The sequence below is a fragment of the Neopsephotus bourkii genome, unplaced genomic scaffold (genome assembly GCF_033783945.1).
Source record: "Neopsephotus bourkii isolate Nb327-2 ecotype Australia unplaced genomic scaffold, CSIRO-AGI_Nbou_v1 NB_1600, whole genome shotgun sequence".
Taxonomy (NCBI): domain Eukaryota; kingdom Metazoa; phylum Chordata; class Aves; order Psittaciformes; family Psittacidae; genus Neopsephotus; species Neopsephotus bourkii.
In genome coordinates, this window is record NW_026902076.1 from 169,312 (window position 1) to 186,582 (window position 17,271).

Here is a 17,271-nt window from a genome sequence, read left to right on the forward strand (position 1 = left end):
AATTGCTTTTTGAAATGTAATCTTTCTGCAGCCTATCCTTCAGCTTCAGTTATAATAAGATTTAGGTTTTATGTATATATATAGCAGATTCATTTGTGCTTCTGCTATTGCACCAAAAATTCTGAAGTTTAGCTGTCTTGCTCTGCAATCCTGCCTGGCTGTGGAGAAGAGGAAACTCTAGTATCAAGAAAATGGACTTCTAACAAAAATCTCTCCAGAACAGACCTTATGTTAGCATTGCCATTGATTAAACAACTGGTACCTTTTCCCTTCAAGCTATGACTTGAAGTATAAGTTGAAGAAAACAAAAGGCTTTCACAAATGTCACTGCTGTTTCTCCAGTATGGAGATAACAGAGTAACCGAGCATTTATACGCTGTTCTGTTTTATTCTGTAGTTCCCCATATATTTAAATATCCCATAGGTTCACTCTTAATCGAATTGACATTATAGTAATATCCAAAGATATGGAGAGGCTTTATATAGTGGTAGGTGCCACACAAACTTGGAATTAGATATTGATTGATTCCTGGAGAGTTTTAAAGAAAAGCCATAAGAAGCAAGAGCAAAATGAACCCACACAGGATAGTAAGAAGGTCACATGGATTATCAGTGTGCACCAGTTTTTATTAAGACTTAAATCCATGTCCTACTTTTTCCCCTTCTTTTTCATCTTCAGAAACACTGAAGAACAGCTGTATGTTGGCCAATTGTCAGTGATTTTCTCTCAGGCTTCCAAGGAGTTACTATCACCACTATCACACCTGCTATAAAGCAACCCAGTAGCATGAGACACCAGTTATTTTGTTCTGCCTAGTTTTTGTCAGGCTGTGATTTCACAGTGCTTTCTGATGTTTAATGAAGAAACTACATCCTTAATGTGACTTCACTGTGATTACAGCCCTGTCCTGGAAGCTAGAAAGTTTTGTCTCCGTATAAGAATTTATATAACAATGATAGTATTTGTGTTGGGACTGTTTTCCTTCTACAGGTACATTCTGATGATAGAACTGAGATTTTCACAGATGGGTTCTCTTCAGCTGGATAAGATGCTGTGGGAAGAACACAAGGAAAATGTCCTGTGTTTGCGTTTTGTAGAAAGATAAAAACAACAGTGCCCTGCTGAAGAAATTCAGGAGAGATTATTTCCAGTTATTATGCTGTGATCTGAAAATAGTGTTTGAAAGATCACAGTAGGCTATAGGCTGTATTTCAAGGAATCTTGCATTATCTAACATTCCTCAGATTTTAATCTCATCGACCAATTGCCAGTTTTTCATACTATCCTGATCAATCAGCGGCTAGCAATTAATGATGTGTGTCAGTTACAGAAACACTAAATGGAGTCAAGTTTATATGACTGTTATTGGAGAGTGTGAAGCTAAGCCTAAATCCTCAGAGGTGTTCAGCTGTCTAATTCCCACTGATTTTAATGCAAATCAAATCCCTAAATGTCCCTTGTGAATCTTTGTCATTGTCCCCAAGCCTCTTGTTTGTCTGTCTTCCTAAAATATGTAAGTGCTGTGTTATGATGATGACTTCTTCCATCAGACAGGGTTCAGAAAAAGATGGTCATTGTTATGCTCGTGAAAGCCCCAACACTTCATGATACAATTCATAGCTTCATGCTGAAGTGTTCTACAAGACTGCTATTGGTAGCTGTTAAATTCTCCTTTTTCTTTTCTAGCCATTTCATCCGATGGTGAACTTGGAATGCTCCAGAGATTTTCGACCATTTCTGTGTGCCCTCTACGCTCCTGTGTGCATGGAGTATGGCCGCGTCACTCTCCCGTGTCGCAGACTTTGTCAAAGAGCATACAGTGAGTGCTCCAAACTCATGGAGATGTTTGGGGTCTCTTGGCCTGAGGATATGGAGTGCACCAGGTGAGCAGATTAGGGGTTGGTTGTTTTTTCAGAATCCCAGGCTAGAATTTTAGTATGATCCAGGATGTTTTATGATCTGAAGCAGTTTTAAGTATGTTCCATTACATGTGCTCTTATTTTCCCTTCCATGTGTGTAACAGCCTGTTTCCAGCAGTGGAAACTGAGTTCATATTTCTGTCATCTGCCAAAGAGATAAGTTGAAAATTTTGGTGGCCAGTTACAGCAAACTGCACATGCATATTCTTAAATGAATGAATGAATATCCCCATCTAGTTTTCTTCTTTTTCATTTATGCTGATCTGTTTTATAGAGTTTAATAGGTGATACTGCAATAAATTTCTCTTGAGAGTTAGGCAAAATTCCATATGCTAGAGATGAATAGTGTCTTTTTTGAAGAGGGAGCTGGCAGGTTTTGGTGAGTGTATAATATTTCAAAGCTCTGTTTTCAGAGCATCAGCCTCTTGTTGAGCTTGTGTACAAAGATGTTTTCAGCTTTACATTACACAAACAACTTTACAGAAAAGTATTCAATGATGTTCCAATCTATCTGAAACAGGATATACGTGAAATTGAAAACAGTATCTTTAGGCTTTATTTTTTTATAAGTGACTCCAACAGCTAATAAAACGCAGGAGCACAGACAGGAAGCAATAGTTTCTCTTATGGTTGGATTGAAGAGAATTAAAAACAAAACTTATTTTAGCAAAAAAATGTGTTGGGATGCTTCTTGGCCTTGATAATCTGGATCGAAGATGGCTTTAACCCCATCCTCTCAACAGATGCCTGCGCCCTGTAGGTCCACCTCTCTCCTCAACAAGGCCCACACAGTGACATTTCAAAACCAGAGCTAAAACTACTGAAACTTTGCTGGTGCTGCATCAGTGCCGTTGTGCCAGAACATGAATGGTGGCAGAGGAGCAGGTGTGCTTAGCTTGTGCTGCTCTTCCTAAGGGTTAGATAACATCTACCAGCAGAAAGAACTGGGCAGCTATGTGTGGAATCCCTCCTTCACGACTTCAGATCGCACTTCCAGCAGTCCTTAGCCTCCAGTCAGAGATTTACTTAATTACAGAAATATCTTCCTAATCATTTCTATTTATGAATGCTAGTAGCAGTTCTAGGTTGGAATTTTGGTCTAACTAGCTCACCTCCTGTCTGATAGCAGCTAGTACCGTTGCTTATGGAAAGTTTTTTAAGTGTTCTACAGAATTGTGCTTCCTTGAACACACAGTCTCAATTTTACAGTAAGTCTAATTTTATAGACTTCCTGAGATGGATTTTGTATCCTTACCTTTATGCTTAAAGCCCCAGTTGGTCCATTTATTTCTCCATTTTATTTTTAAACCTATTTTATTGTTTCAACACCCACTGCATTCTGGGACAATGTGTTCTAGAGTTTGTTTACACATAGTCAGTACTTCATAGATTACCTTCGTGTTACTTGGAGTGTATTTGTTTTCACTTCAGTTAGTGTGTCTAAAGTCAGGTATATAAATAAGGATACTAGTCTTTGCAAAGTATGTGTATATTTCTTGTAAATCATTATCTTCTTACTTTTTAGATTCCCAGATTGTGATGAGCCATATCCTCGTCTTGTTGACCTCAATTTAGCTGGGGAGCCCACAGAAGACACTCCAATGGCAGTACAGAGGGATTATGGTTTTTGGTGTCCTCGGGAGTTGAAAATAGACCCTGACCTGGGTTACTCTTTCCTGAGGGTACGGGACTGTTCTCCTCCTTGCCCAAATATGTACTTTCGGCGTGAAGAGCTCTCCTTTGCTCGCTACTTCATCGGAGTGATCTCCATCATCTGCCTTTCTGCTACCTTGTTTACTTTTTTAACTTTCCTGATTGATGTCACAAGATTTCGCTATCCAGAAAGACCAATAATATTTTATGCTGTCTGTTACATGATGGTGTCATTAATTTTCTTCATTGGCTTTCTTCTTGAAGACCGGGTAGCATGTAACGCATCTAGCCCTGCCCAGTACAAGGCTTCCACAGTGACACAGGGCTCTCACAACAAAGCGTGCACCATGCTTTTCATGGTGCTCTATTTCTTTACCATGGCTGGCAGCGTTTGGTGGGTCATCCTGACCATCACATGGTTCTTGGCAGCTGTGCCAAAATGGGGCAGTGAAGCAATTGAGAAGAAAGCATTGCTCTTCCATGCCAGCGCCTGGGGCATTCCAGGAACTCTGACCATCATCCTCTTAGCAATGAATAAAATTGAAGGTGACAATATTAGCGGCGTATGTTTTGTTGGCCTCTATGATGTGGATGCATTAAGATACTTTGTACTTGCACCTCTCTGCCTGTATGTTGTTGTTGGAGTTTCCCTTCTGCTAGCTGGCATTATCTCCCTCAATCGGGTTCGCATTGAAATCCCGTTAGAAAAAGAGAACCAGGACAAACTAGTGAAGTTCATGATCCGGATTGGTGTGTTCAGTGTTCTGTACCTCGTGCCACTGTTGGTTGTAATCGGCTGCTATTTCTATGAGCAGGCTTACCGAGGTGTGTGGGAGACGACGTGGATTCAAGAACGCTGCAGAGAATATCACATCCCGTGTCCCTATCAGGTGAGGAAACCAATACTGACATATTCAGGAGTGCAGAAAATGGGTCATGAGGGGGTATGTTAAGACTTACTTGTCATCCTTAACTGAAAGTGTGGCTTTTCCTACAATGAAATGTTCTTATCATACTCAAAATATTTGAATCATGCATTAGGCCTTCTGGAAGAGTAGATATTACTGGAAAATTGGAGGCTTGCATCAGCTAGCTTGGTGTTTTTTGCAGAGTTTCTGGGCTGTGTGGGACCCATACAGGATATAATGATGTTATTTTAAGCCGACTTCAAGAACAGGACTTAACAAGATTATTTTTGATCTTAGAGGTGTGTTAGAAGTTTTGCTCTGAAGGAATTTTGGCATTTCAACTGAGTTGTCGTCACCCTGATTACTACTTTTCTATTTTTCCTTGTTCATCTGTAACAGTTTTATTGCTTTGATTAGCCTAGAGGTTCTGTGCTTATTTTAAAGCAGTCTATGCATGTGTCAGAAACATCTATATAAAATCTTGCTTGAAGTGTCTCCTGAAGAAAACCAGAGTGTACAGCTCATCAGCTTTGTGGTTTCCTTTTTTCAAGAAGATTACACTTATCTGCTCAATTTAATTGAGTTGTCACAGGAACAGAAGCATCTAAGAGCACTAGATATCAAACTGTCCACTGTTTACTTCAGTATTATGCTGGTGCACTTGCAAAGGAAATATTGTAAGTATTAATTACTTGAAGCCTACTTTTCTTTTTTTGAGCCCAAATGGCACATGGGTTTTGGTCTGATATTGCTGAGCTGATTTCTGCAATTTATTTGAAAGCAACTTTATTTCAAGAAGGTTGTACAGCAAGCATATATTTTATAGCTGCACACAGGGGTATAAAAAAAGTTAATATTTTGGCTCTAAAGCAGTTAAAAGACCAGCTGGATCATTAGACCTCACATTTTAATGCAATGAAATATCACTTAAAGGTTTGGCTTAGCCTATATAGCTTGATAATAATCCTTTTATTACCTTTTAACCCTTTCTTAATGTTTTGTCTCTTAGATTTTATTAGGGTGTGACCCTTCCCTCCCATCCAATGTGTGAGTGTTTTTATGGCAGGAAATATCTGTCAGTGGGTGTGTTCAGTTTCATTTGCTTGATTAAGTCTTCACTGCCACAGGTTTTAATATGTTAAACTGACTGATGCTTAAGAAGACAGATGAAGAGACAGATGAGCTTTTCTCTCAGTTAATTTCAAATACCCAGTGTGTGGCAATCCAGAATTTGTATAAGAATCTATAAAATTAAAAAGATGTTGCATTCTGAGAATGCTGAACAAAAACTATGTTAAACCTTGAAACATCTGATGTCTAAAATCCTGGCTAGTGGAATAACGCAGCTATGTAGTAAATGCTACTCAAATCTCTAGAAAACCGTTGCTGTAATGGCTCAGCAGGAGTCAAAAGAACAATAATGGTTTCTTTCATATCAAATTGGGTTGAAGGACCTGTAGACCCTAGAGAGTATTAGAAGGGGGTTTTGTCTAGCCCATCTTTTTTTTTCCCTTGAACTAAACATGCTTTCCTAATTAAACTAGCCAGACTTACAATTGAAACAGATTTCCAAAGCTGTGAGGAAAAATAATTTTATCCTTAGATCATACTAGTGAAATATATTATCAAATTACTTGGAAATGTAAAGCTTTGTGGAAAGTATCACTCACTTGCAAAATAAAACTGTATTTTTTCTAAGCCTTGATGTTACTTAACTTCAAATATTTGAATATCAGTTTCTGAGATTAGACTATCCTAAATGAGAGCTGTTGTTGATTCCACAGTGGACAAAGGTTTTTACGTGCCAGACTTACATGGTATTGTGGTATCTGGTATTTGCTGCTTGCATAGGCACCCTTTTGCCAACATCAGCAAATCTGAGCTTAAGAATTCATTAGTCCATTCAACCGTTGCATCTTCTTTGCCATCAGAGGAAGATGCCACAGTAACTCATTCTGGAAAGTGGCTAATGGGGGGTTTGGGTACACAGCTGCTAGAGGCATATGTTCATACCTCCCTCATGGGTGGCTGCTGCTCACAGGAGGTACCACGGGGTTAAGCATTTGCTGCAGATTCTCCTGGCTACTGCTAAACCAAAGACAGCCTCAGCAGCTGGTGATAAAACGAAAAATAGACATCATGTTTCTTTGACTACCTAAAGGGCTGAATACTCCCAAAATGGAGGAAGCAACAAGAACTTTTATGCTTCAGTATTGATTTCTGGCTACCCAGGTATTTCCTGGATTGACCTGGCTGTGTATTATTACGGTTGTTTGCCAGATCTGGGACAGCATGTTTTCTGGAACACTTCTGGAAAGCATGTGTTGCTTTCCTTGTGAAATAAAAATTTTTGCCACAAAGACAGGAAATCACTATCCCAGTATTCAGTCTCTTTGAGGAATAAATACAGGGCAAAAAGGAGCTCCTGTTACCTTACCTTGCCCTCAGCGACCTCAGTGCTCCAGGTTTCTGGGAAAGACTAAGGAGGGGAAGAGAGGCTGGAGACAGTAAGAACTCTGGGAGTTGCATTTCGTATCAGGCTGGATAAATCTTAGTTTAAAAAAACAAGGTTGTTATACTAGAGCATCCTAATTTCAATATGGATGGTGGCAAATTGTCTAAGGTGTTGCCACAAATAATTATTTGTATTGTTTCTGGTGCCAGGACTGTTTGCAGTAATTGCAGTGGTGTCATCTTTCCAGCCATTATTACTTCTCTGTGAAATATCTGCTCACAGTAGCCTAAAAGTCTCTTAACCCATCCACCTCCATTCTCACTGAGGTCGGAACATTCTTCTTTTTAGGGTTAGGGTTAGGGCTAGAGTTAGGGAGTTAGAGTGGGAACAGTGCCTTTGTGATCAATTTTCAGCACAGTAATATTCAAGTGAAGAGCTGAGTTTTATGTTGGTATCCCACTTTTCACTCACTGCGTTAAAAAATGAATTCATGCTTGGCCTCAAAAAAAGGATTATTTTTTTTTTGTGCAAGATGAGTTCATGCAGTGGAAAATGAAATTAATTTAGAATCTGGTACCTCCATCAGAAATGTAGCATTTTAACTGGAGTGTGTGCATGACATGTTTCTCAGGTCAGACTTTTATCTCATGTATAATCATTTTATGATAGTATAGCACAATTTTACATCAAGGTAAAATGCACAAATGAAGGGAGAAAGCATGGAAGCCTGACACAATCCAATCATAAAATAATTGCAGTCATCTCTTTTGCTATGGTTGAAAAATACATGCTTTGCTGCTCCTCCTTCTGCTCCCCTTTGTAATGGTGATGGTTCTACCAATATCATCGTTGTCATTCAGAGGGCAGAGCCTTAGAACAGAGAGTTGGATTCTTGTTATATTGGGCTCAAGGAGGGACATCTGGGGAATAAGATTCTGCATCCTCCTGTTGCTGTTCAGGGTGGTTATCATCATCACACTAATAATTCTACCATTCTTAACAAGTTCTTGGTACTCACAGAATCACAGAATTCCAGGTTGGAAGGGACCTCAGGGATCATCTGGCCCAATCTTTCTTGGCAAAGCATGACCTAGACTAGATGGCTTAGCGCCCTGTCTAGCCAAACCTTAACAGTGTCCAGCACTGGGGAGTCCATCATTTCCCTGCGGGGATTATTCCAATGGCTGATTGTTCTCATGGTGAAAAATTTTCCCCTCATGTCCAACTGGAATCTCCCTAGGAATAACTTTTTCCCTTACTCCTCATCTTTTCCATGTGATTTCTTGTAGACAGGAAGTCACCATCTTCTTTGTAGCCACCTCTTAAATACTGGAAATATGGTAATAAGGTCTCCCCTGAGCCTTCTTGTCTCCAGGCTGAACAAGCCCAGCTCTCTCAGCCTTTCCTCACATGGCTGCCCAGTGCTTGGATCATCTTTGTGGCCCTTCTCTGGACCTTCTCCAGCCCATCTACATCTTTTTTGTAGAACAGAGACCAAAACTGAACACAGTACTCCCAGAGTGGCCCGGCTGCTTCATCTGCAGTCCTGACCCAATGCTTCCAAAGTTCATCTCTTTCCTCTTACTTTGCAGTTTCTACCTTTTCTGTTGATGGATGTTGTCATGCTGTGGCAACTAATTCAGATGTCATGATGGACAGGGATAAAAGTTTTGGCATTCACTTTACAGAATCACAGAATCACTCAGGTTGCAGGGACCTCTAGAAATCATTTAGTCCAACCTTTCTGCTCAAGCAGGCTTAGCCAAAGACCATGTCTAGTCAGGTTTTTGAATTCTTGGTGCCATAAAATCTGTAAGTTGCTTTCTGTCAGACATCTTGTGTCAGATATAGCTGGTGTAAGGTAAAAAGTAGTGTGAAAGGGAAAAAAACGCAAATCATATTCTTGTCCTCCAAGCACCACAGTGTTTTACAAGGAGATTGGCGTAGATTTGTTCCTCTTAGGAATTACAAAGGCAAACTGGGACACAGTTACCTGCCCCAATCTGTGAAAATATGTCACAAAACTGGGATGAATTTGGCTAAAAAGTTAAATAGATACTTGGCAGTCTGTCTCTGAAGCTGTTTCTCTTACAAAAAGTAGTTCATATGGTCAATGCAGCTTTTCTCACACAGAGAAAAGGGAATGGATGCAGCAAGCCAGAAACATTCAAAGGTGGAAGAAAGTGGTAACTGTCATCTTCCCAAGATAAGGAAATGTGTCTGCTTTCTTGGGATGACAGAGTGTGATGTTAAAAGCTTTTACCTCTTTTTGTAGTCCCATAATTGTACTATGTAAGTAGCTTAGGCCTGGGAAGGTTTCTTGGGCTGAGCCACAAAATCAGATTTCCTGTCAGGTAAAGAAGATTCTGGGCTATGATTCATTCCTCTGAAATCCAAACATAAATAGATTCTGCACAGTTTCCACAAATGCTTTAGGGCTAGAATAGGTGCTGTGCTGATGGGAGAGACATCTAATTCAGTTATTAAAGAGAAAATGAAAAATAAACTATTTCAAAGACATCCGCTACGTTAGTGGGAGTCCATGAGAAATGAACCTAAGCAGTATGAATTACCTTTACTTGTGATCTGATACTCATAATTTCTCTACTAATGTTGCCTCACATGTTTAGAAGACCTTGGTGCTCACTTGCTAAGAGTGAAGGTGGTGCTCCCTGCTTATCTTTTTGATATTATTTAAAGGAATGGAAGCAGATGTGGATAACACTTGATTTACTGTTGATGGGGAAGACCTGATAGCAGTTGAGAGTTAGGGAGAGATAGCGAGCTGAGAACAAATTGCGAACTCTGATTTTGCATTGGAAACTCTCTTTTCTTTTTCATTAGGACCTCAGTTTTGTGCTGGATGCTGAATATCCATCCAGGCTTGCTCAGGCATTGCTGCAGTGTACTCCGGGTAGATTCCTAAGTCCAGAACCAGAAGTAAATGTAGTGATGAGTACATTTAGAAATTAACCAATGTGTGGCACTGTGCCTGTTCATTGTCGACTTCACTATGTCATCTATTTGCTGGCTTTGGGCTTGAACTCATATAACCCAGTAGACCTTCAGAGATAAAATAATGGACTTAAATTAGAATGAAAACAATGTGAAAATCAAGAACAGCTACTGAAAGCAGCACTCATTTATCTAATTTCAGATGTTTCCATCTGAGCCAGGCATCCTAGCCTCCTTTTCCAGCAGAAGCAGAGAAATGGGCATTTCTGTAGCGATTCAGTGGACATGCAGATGAATTGTGTCCTAGCTTAATTCATTATCTGTTTGAAGAGGTCACATTTGTTCTTAGTGGATATTTTTGTTAGGATTTCTACTACAAAATTCTGACGAATTTTTTTTTGACGGAAGGGGTAGGAGAGGTTATGGGGCTTCTGCAATCTCTCCCCTTCAAAAATCAGAATGTGCCTCAACACCATTGAAACACTCTTTCTGGGTCCTGACAAGGCTTGGCTTGAATAGCAGCTATTCCAGGAATAAAACTTTGTAACATGGTTTTTGCTCATTTTTGAAGAAAGATAAGCAAGCACCTAAAGCACAGTACTGGGAAGGACATAGGCTTGAGTTCAGGAATCCCACAGACAGATAATATTGCTTTGCTACATGTCACATAATCATGCTTCAGCTACTGATAGAGAGGGCTTTTTCTGCAAGAACAGTGAGCATAACACAACTAGTTTTGTAAACGTAATTTTAACCAAGTTCTTAAAGCAGTTTAGAGAAGCTTATCTCTAAATCTTTTCTATTTTCATTCTAATCTTTGCTTTTAAAAAACCCAACTGCCTTGGTATTTTTAAGGACTTAATTCTGAAGAGCGATGCTGTAAGATGATATAATACCGAATATCATTTCTGTCGGCAACAAAAACAGTCAATGCAGCCAATTTTTTATTCCTTTCTGCTCTATTTCATTCTAAGATGAGGCCCCAGTCGTGCTGTGTAATAATGTCAAATGGGCTTTTACTGCAGGTAGGAGTTCTCACCCACTCACTTCTCTTCTTTGAGGGTGTCGGATAGAGAAGAGAGGATTAATTGTGGTTGCCTAAGATACCAGAAGTGTAAATGAAGAGAATGTTTCTTTTGGTGGTACCTCTTGTCTGTCAGGGATGGTTACATGTATTTAGCACAGGCACAAAGGAAAGCAAAATACAATCTTGCTGATATATTTCTGTTAGTATTGAAACTATATGGTATTGCAGATTATTTTAATACATAATTTGACAACTAACATTGGAGACATGGATTTTAATATTAGGGTTAATCTCTGTCACCTGCTGATAATTTTGGCTCAATAATTTGTCAGTTTTCTTGTTTCCCATTTTCACAAATGTGCTTTTTGATCTAACCACAGTTAATTTCTTTTTTTTTACTCTGTATTTTTAAGATCATCTTAGATGTCTCAAAATTAACAGTGTTGTGATAAAAATCTCTTCATTTCAAGCTGGTTTGGATCACTAACAACTATAAATTGCTTTGTTTGTTTTGCCTCCTTTTCAAAAGTTGCCCACGCAACAGGGGTAGGGGCAACATTTCCAAATGTGTTTCACTCCCTCTTGGCCTGGCTTTGTCCTTCCTTTACTTTACACCCAGTGCCCTGAGCAAACACCACAGGAAGGTTACTGAGAGCAGAGGCTATGCTTAGCTGTCTTACAGAGCCTATTCAACACAGGGAAGCTTTCTTATGACCAGGTGCCAACTGAAAAGCGACTATGGTGGTAAAGTAATGGTGGGCTGAGAGCCAAGAGAATGGGGGTGCTTAGTCATCTGCTTTGCTGTTACTTCAGTCTTCAATATCATATTGCAGAGTGCCTACTTTTAAATAAAATGGGCGGAAGCAAAAGAGACACAGAGGCAAACTGCTGTAAGTTCCTGCTCAGGTTTTGCAGTTCCATCTCTTCATTTCTCCCCCAACCCCCCCAAAAAAGAGCAGAAAAACAAAGAAAAAAGCCTTTATAAATTGTATGGGTGTTCAGTTTTTACAGTGTATCTCCTAAACCCTCCAATTCTTAATAGGCACTAACTTATTGTAGAGTTTTTAAATGTTGTAATGGGAATGTTGACTCGCGTGCTCTTCAGAAATGCTCTTATAGCAGCCTGTCTTTCCCATGGCTGCATTGTGGGTGAAGTGTAGCTCCTGTTGACACCAGCTTTATTTTCATGCACAAGTGCTTTAGAACAATTGCACACATGGACCAAAGAGAAGAAAAGACAGGGCTTGCAAACGTCTCACTGAAAACAGTTGCAAGAAGTAATTGTTGAGGTGGGGAGTCTACATTTTTGGTGTGCTGATAAAAGTTGGGATAGAGTTTCCCTGGTTTTATTGGCTGCAATATATGGCATTTTCCAGGTTTTGCCATTTTCTCTATTAATCAGGGGTGTTGCCACTATCTTTTAAAATACAAAACGTCTCAGCTGTTTTACCATCTGTGTTACAGGGGGTGTTCAGAAACGTGTGGGGGAGTGTGCGAAGCTGGATTCAGAAGAGAGGCTTTGTTAAGAAACATCTTATTACTGTTTGTGTGTGGCACACGCATAAAGAGAATATATTTAGAGATGTCTATAAATCTAGATTTCTTCTCCCCCCCCCTCTTTTCCATTAGTTATTGTTGAGAATTCCTCTTAGAAGAGGTAATGGATTTGCTTAAATCTGCCCTAAGGAATTGCTTTTTGTTGAATGTAATTATTTTGTCCTAGAAGGAAAAAGGAGAGGTTGAGATAAAAACATATTTTCCATATTTCTGTTTACTCAGAAGAGACTGAGCAAATCTGAATTATGAGGTAGGCTTCTTTCAAAAACAAAAGTAATGTCAGCTCAGAACAGCATTAATTGCAGTATCACACTGTTTCTTAGCAGTGATTTAGTTTCTCCTGGTTTAGCTGCTTAAGAACATATTCAAGGAAAAGCATATAACTCCAGTTAGTTAATGTCTCAGAATTCTCCTTTTTGGCATTAATAATAGCAATCTTGTCTCCTCCTTGCACATCCAGGACTTCGATAAACCCTTCATAGGATGCAGTGTATTATCTTATCTCTGCTTGGCATGTATGCAATTTCCAGTCAATTAGCATATTGACTGAAAGCAATCATTTCATTCACATGACTCATTTCTGGCTGGTTTTTTAATTGGATTGCCTGAGCCAGAGCCAAAGGGAAACGCTGATTTCTCAACCATTATCTTCAGACAGGTTGATTTGTACTTGCACCCAAGTCTGACTCCTCAAGGTCACCTTTTTCTTCCCCCCCCCCCCCGTTTTATTCAGTATTTTGCTGTGGGTAACTTGCCAAAGGAGGTCAGATCTTGCTATTTTTGCCTTCTCGGTTTCATTCTATTCTCTTTCTAATATGCATGCTTTATATCTAGAGCAGCCTTTAATTCTGAATATTAAGGGAGCTCTCTTTTCCCACTGAGTCTTTTAATTGCTATTAAAATGACAACAAAACCCTTAAGTCAGGAGGTCTGATTTCTCTGATTTTGAACCACCAGTGACTCTTAACTGTCAGAATTGCGTGCTGCAGTACATGTGCTAGGAAATCATTTACCTAAAAAAGGTTAATTTTTCATTTTAATAAATTAAAGGAAATTGCCTATAATTTGCATTTGAAAATTCTGAAGAGAGATGCATTCATTAACGCTTATGAGTCTTGCAGAGTTGCTTTGAGATGTTGGACAGTCATGTTACAATAGCTGCAGAACAGCTTTTGAAGAGAAAAATCTTTAATGGGGTGTTAACTGTAGATCTCTGCCAAAATCTCCTCAAATGCTGAACCTGGATGTTTGTAAGTCTGGATATTCCACATCTGAGTGGATTTCAGTATGATGGCTCTTGTTGCTCTCTGTAGTGTTCTTGACCATTGAATGACTTGTCCTGTCAGCACAGAACACAAGGTACAATCAATTTTGGAGATACTGCACATCTGTGCATTTATTCCTAGTGATTCCAGACTATCTTTATTATTGCCAACACATTTTTAAAACGCCAGTCCTGAAAGGCGCTTCCATTTGAATGTCATTGGTCTTGGGACTAAGCAGTTCTGACAGTTACACTGCTGACAACAGATTTCCTTCTAAAGCTTTGGATTTTCAGGAAACTGTGATTGCAGTCACTGTATCTATAATGCCACTGGGCATAAAATGAGCAACCGACTCCAGCTGTGAGTGTTTATTGGGGTTTGCTTCATGGTGTAACGTAAAGCAGTTCAGAATAGTCATAAAGACAGAAAGACGTATATTGTTTTCATTAGAACAGTTTGTTTCTAGACTTGAAATCATTATTATTAAGTAAAGACTATACTTAATAATAATATGTCCTGGGTTCAGCGGTAGCACTCATTTTTCTCCTTCTTAGTAGCTGGTGCAGTGCTGTGTTTGTGACTCTCAGCCTGGGAACAGCGCTGATAACACCGATGTTCTTAGTTGCTGCTCAGTAATGTTTACTCTGACCAAGGAGCTTCTGAGTCTCATGCTCTGCCAGGGTGGAGGGGAAGCTGGGAGGAAGCAGAGAGAGGACACCTGACCCAAACTGACCAAAGAGGTATTCCATACCACAGCATGTCATGCCCACTGTATAAACTGGGGGCAGTTACCCGGAAGCTATTAGATCACTGGCCAGGCAGGCTGGGTATCAGTCATCAGGTGCTGAGCAGTTGTATTCTCTTCCCTTGTTATTTCCCATACCATTGTTATCATTGGTGGTAGCAGCAGTGATTTGTGTTATACCTTAGTTACTGGACTGCTCGTATCTCAGCCCGTGGGAGTTACATTCTTTCGATTCTCCTCCCCATCCCTCCGGGAGTGAGAGAGCGGCTGTGTGGCTGACTGAGTTTAAACCACGACATAATAGATCTATCCTAGTGATGGAATATGATGAGATACATGAACCAAGTTCACCTGTAAGACTGGTCAAGATCTCTCGGACATGCTCTTTGTGTTCCTTGGTCTTGGTAAACATCAACTGAGCTTAGGTATGGCTGGGCTATGTAGCATGAAAATGTAACAAATACTTGCACATTTCAAGTTGGTTTATTCTTTTACTTTACTCGTATGAACAAACAATGCTCCCATGCATCATCCTTCTGTTAGTTCTTCTTTTTAACAGAGAATTATTCCATTTGCTAGAAAAGTAAAGGCAGGTGAAGAGTACAGTGTCTCTTCCCAACATGTATGAAGGTTTGCTTTGCATGTGAGCTGAGCCCACCCGAGAATCAGGTGCAGCTTCAAAATTCAAATGAGGAACATAAGAATACTTTTTAAAAATTACTTTGGAAATAAATTAGAATCTTTTAACACAAAAAAATGCTATCTTTAAGTATGTGTAAAAGTTGGGTTATTCACATATTCCATTCACAGTTTATGTTCTTAGTAATACAGATAGATTTTTACTTGTGTTTTGTTTAGAGTTTCTGAAGTCACTGTATGTAATGTTTATGACCGATTTATGTTAAAATATCTGTTATGCTCAAAAACCCTAAGACCAGTACTATTTCTCATTATTAGCATGAAAGTGTCAAAGTATGAACACAAAATTGATAAGCGGTATCATAAACTGATGAACATCAAAACTGGTAAGCAGTATCAAAACTGTTGAGCTGTGATGTCTTCCAGGATGTAGCACATTTGACCAGGCTATGTTACTCCTTGTGTTTGATGTTTGGGACTCATCTTTCAAAAAATGCATTATTGTGTATGTTTAACAACTCAACTTTAATATGTGAAAATACTTTTTTCTGGAGTCTGAGACAGTTCTTTGAGAGAGAACTCAGAGGAATTTAAAGTAGAAATTGGGCATTAATAACTCTTGTTATATTTGAGTATATTATACTCTTTTATTGTTTTGAGAGTAGCAGAGGGCAGAAAGGGCATGTGGAGATTATTAGTCAAGCCCTCGCTCAAAGTGGGGTCAAGTAGAGCAGGGGGCTCATAGCCACGTCCTGCTGAATTTTGAATATCCCTGTGGACAGAGACTCCACAAGCTCTTCTGGCAACCCGTCCCAGTCACCCTTACAGCAGTACAGTGTTTATCATAACATTGTAAAATCTTCTCAAGTGATTTAATAACCCTGACACCAAATTACTTTTCAAAGACTCAGTTGAACTGATTTTGTAAAAGCAAGTCATGTAAATGATGATTGATCTTATTCCATTCACACTCTGATTTGAAGAAGGCGGCCTTAAGACTAAGGAAGATGGTATTTCTGAGGAGTCTGAGGAGAGTAAGAAGTATTTTATATGTCCCGTGTCTGCTAAAACAGCTTTTTGTTTCTTCCAAGTTCTGTGCTTTTGCTTTTGGCTACTATTTGCATCTTCACGAAATTACACTAATCTGTTTCTTACAACTTCATCTCCAGCAATTTCATGGCGTAATAATTAGTCATTCACAACCGTTTAGGAACAAATACAAACTAATGTGCAACTAGTTTTTTTACTCTATGGCATTATGTGGCTGACTGCATTGTGCTGGATCAAAAAAGACTGTAAGAAGAAAACAAAAATAGATGAAAAGTAGTGAAACAGTGCCAGGATTAAGGTTCTGTTGGAACTTGTCTTTGCAGAGGGAGGGTATATAAGAGTAACAAGGGATGCAGTTGCAGTTTTAGACAGAGATTAGATATTAAGGAAAAAGTTCTTCCCTGTGAGGGTGGTGAGGCCCTGGCACAGATTGCCCTAAGAAGCTGTTGCTGCCCCATCCCTGGCAGTGTTCAAGGCCAGTTTTTGAGCAAGCTGGTTTAGTGGAAGGTGTCCCTGCATCTGTGGCAGGGGTGTTTGGAACTGGATGAGCTTTAAGGTCCCTTCCTCCAACCCAAACTATTCTGTGATTCTGCGATCCGTAAAGCACATGTAAAAGAGTTGTTAAAGTCAAGTGGCAGTGCTGGCAGAATGATCACATGGTCATGAATAAACTTAATTGGAAATTAGAGAATTCTGTGAGGAACTGAGGGAGGAGCTCATGATTTCAGGATGAGGCTGGCTACTGAATGGGCTTGTGTGCCATGGCTGGCTGTAGCAATGAAAGACATTGGAAACAAAGATGATGCTTCTGTTCTGTGTTCTTAATGCCAAGTGTCTTCATTCAAGCAGTGGGAGTTTATTTATGGGAAAATGGGAATATGTTCCAAGCCTGAGTCATACCAGCTTGCTAAATTCTGTCTTGTAAGAATTTAATGAATTCAAGGAAGAATATCTACTGCCAAAATAGATATTAAAGCTGTAGAGGTTTTAGTCCAGGGACGTTTTCATCAGCAGCATTGACAGAAATCAGATTTTCTGATTCGTTAAGGTTTTTTTCCTGAGTTGTTTGATTCTCAATGAGGTGCTAATATCTGAAG

At 39.5% G+C, this 17,271-nt stretch overlaps 1 protein-coding gene across 4 annotated transcripts in view; it reads left to right on the top strand.

The window, feature by feature from the left end:
- The window catches only part of FZD3 (frizzled class receptor 3), a 62,068-nt gene that overhangs the window by 30,588 nt on the left and 14,209 nt on the right, over positions 1-17,271 (top strand). For 3 of the 4 annotated variants that reach the window (XM_061372161.1, XM_061372162.1, XM_061372163.1), the window contains 2 exons: positions 1,688-1,884; positions 3,446-4,463. In XM_061372161.1, the coding sequence (XP_061228145.1) occupies positions 1,688-1,884; positions 3,446-4,463 (1,215 nt within the window). The remainder of the gene's footprint in view (positions 1-1,687; positions 1,885-3,445; positions 4,464-17,271) is intronic. The other variant, XM_061372164.1, reaches the window with a different exon arrangement.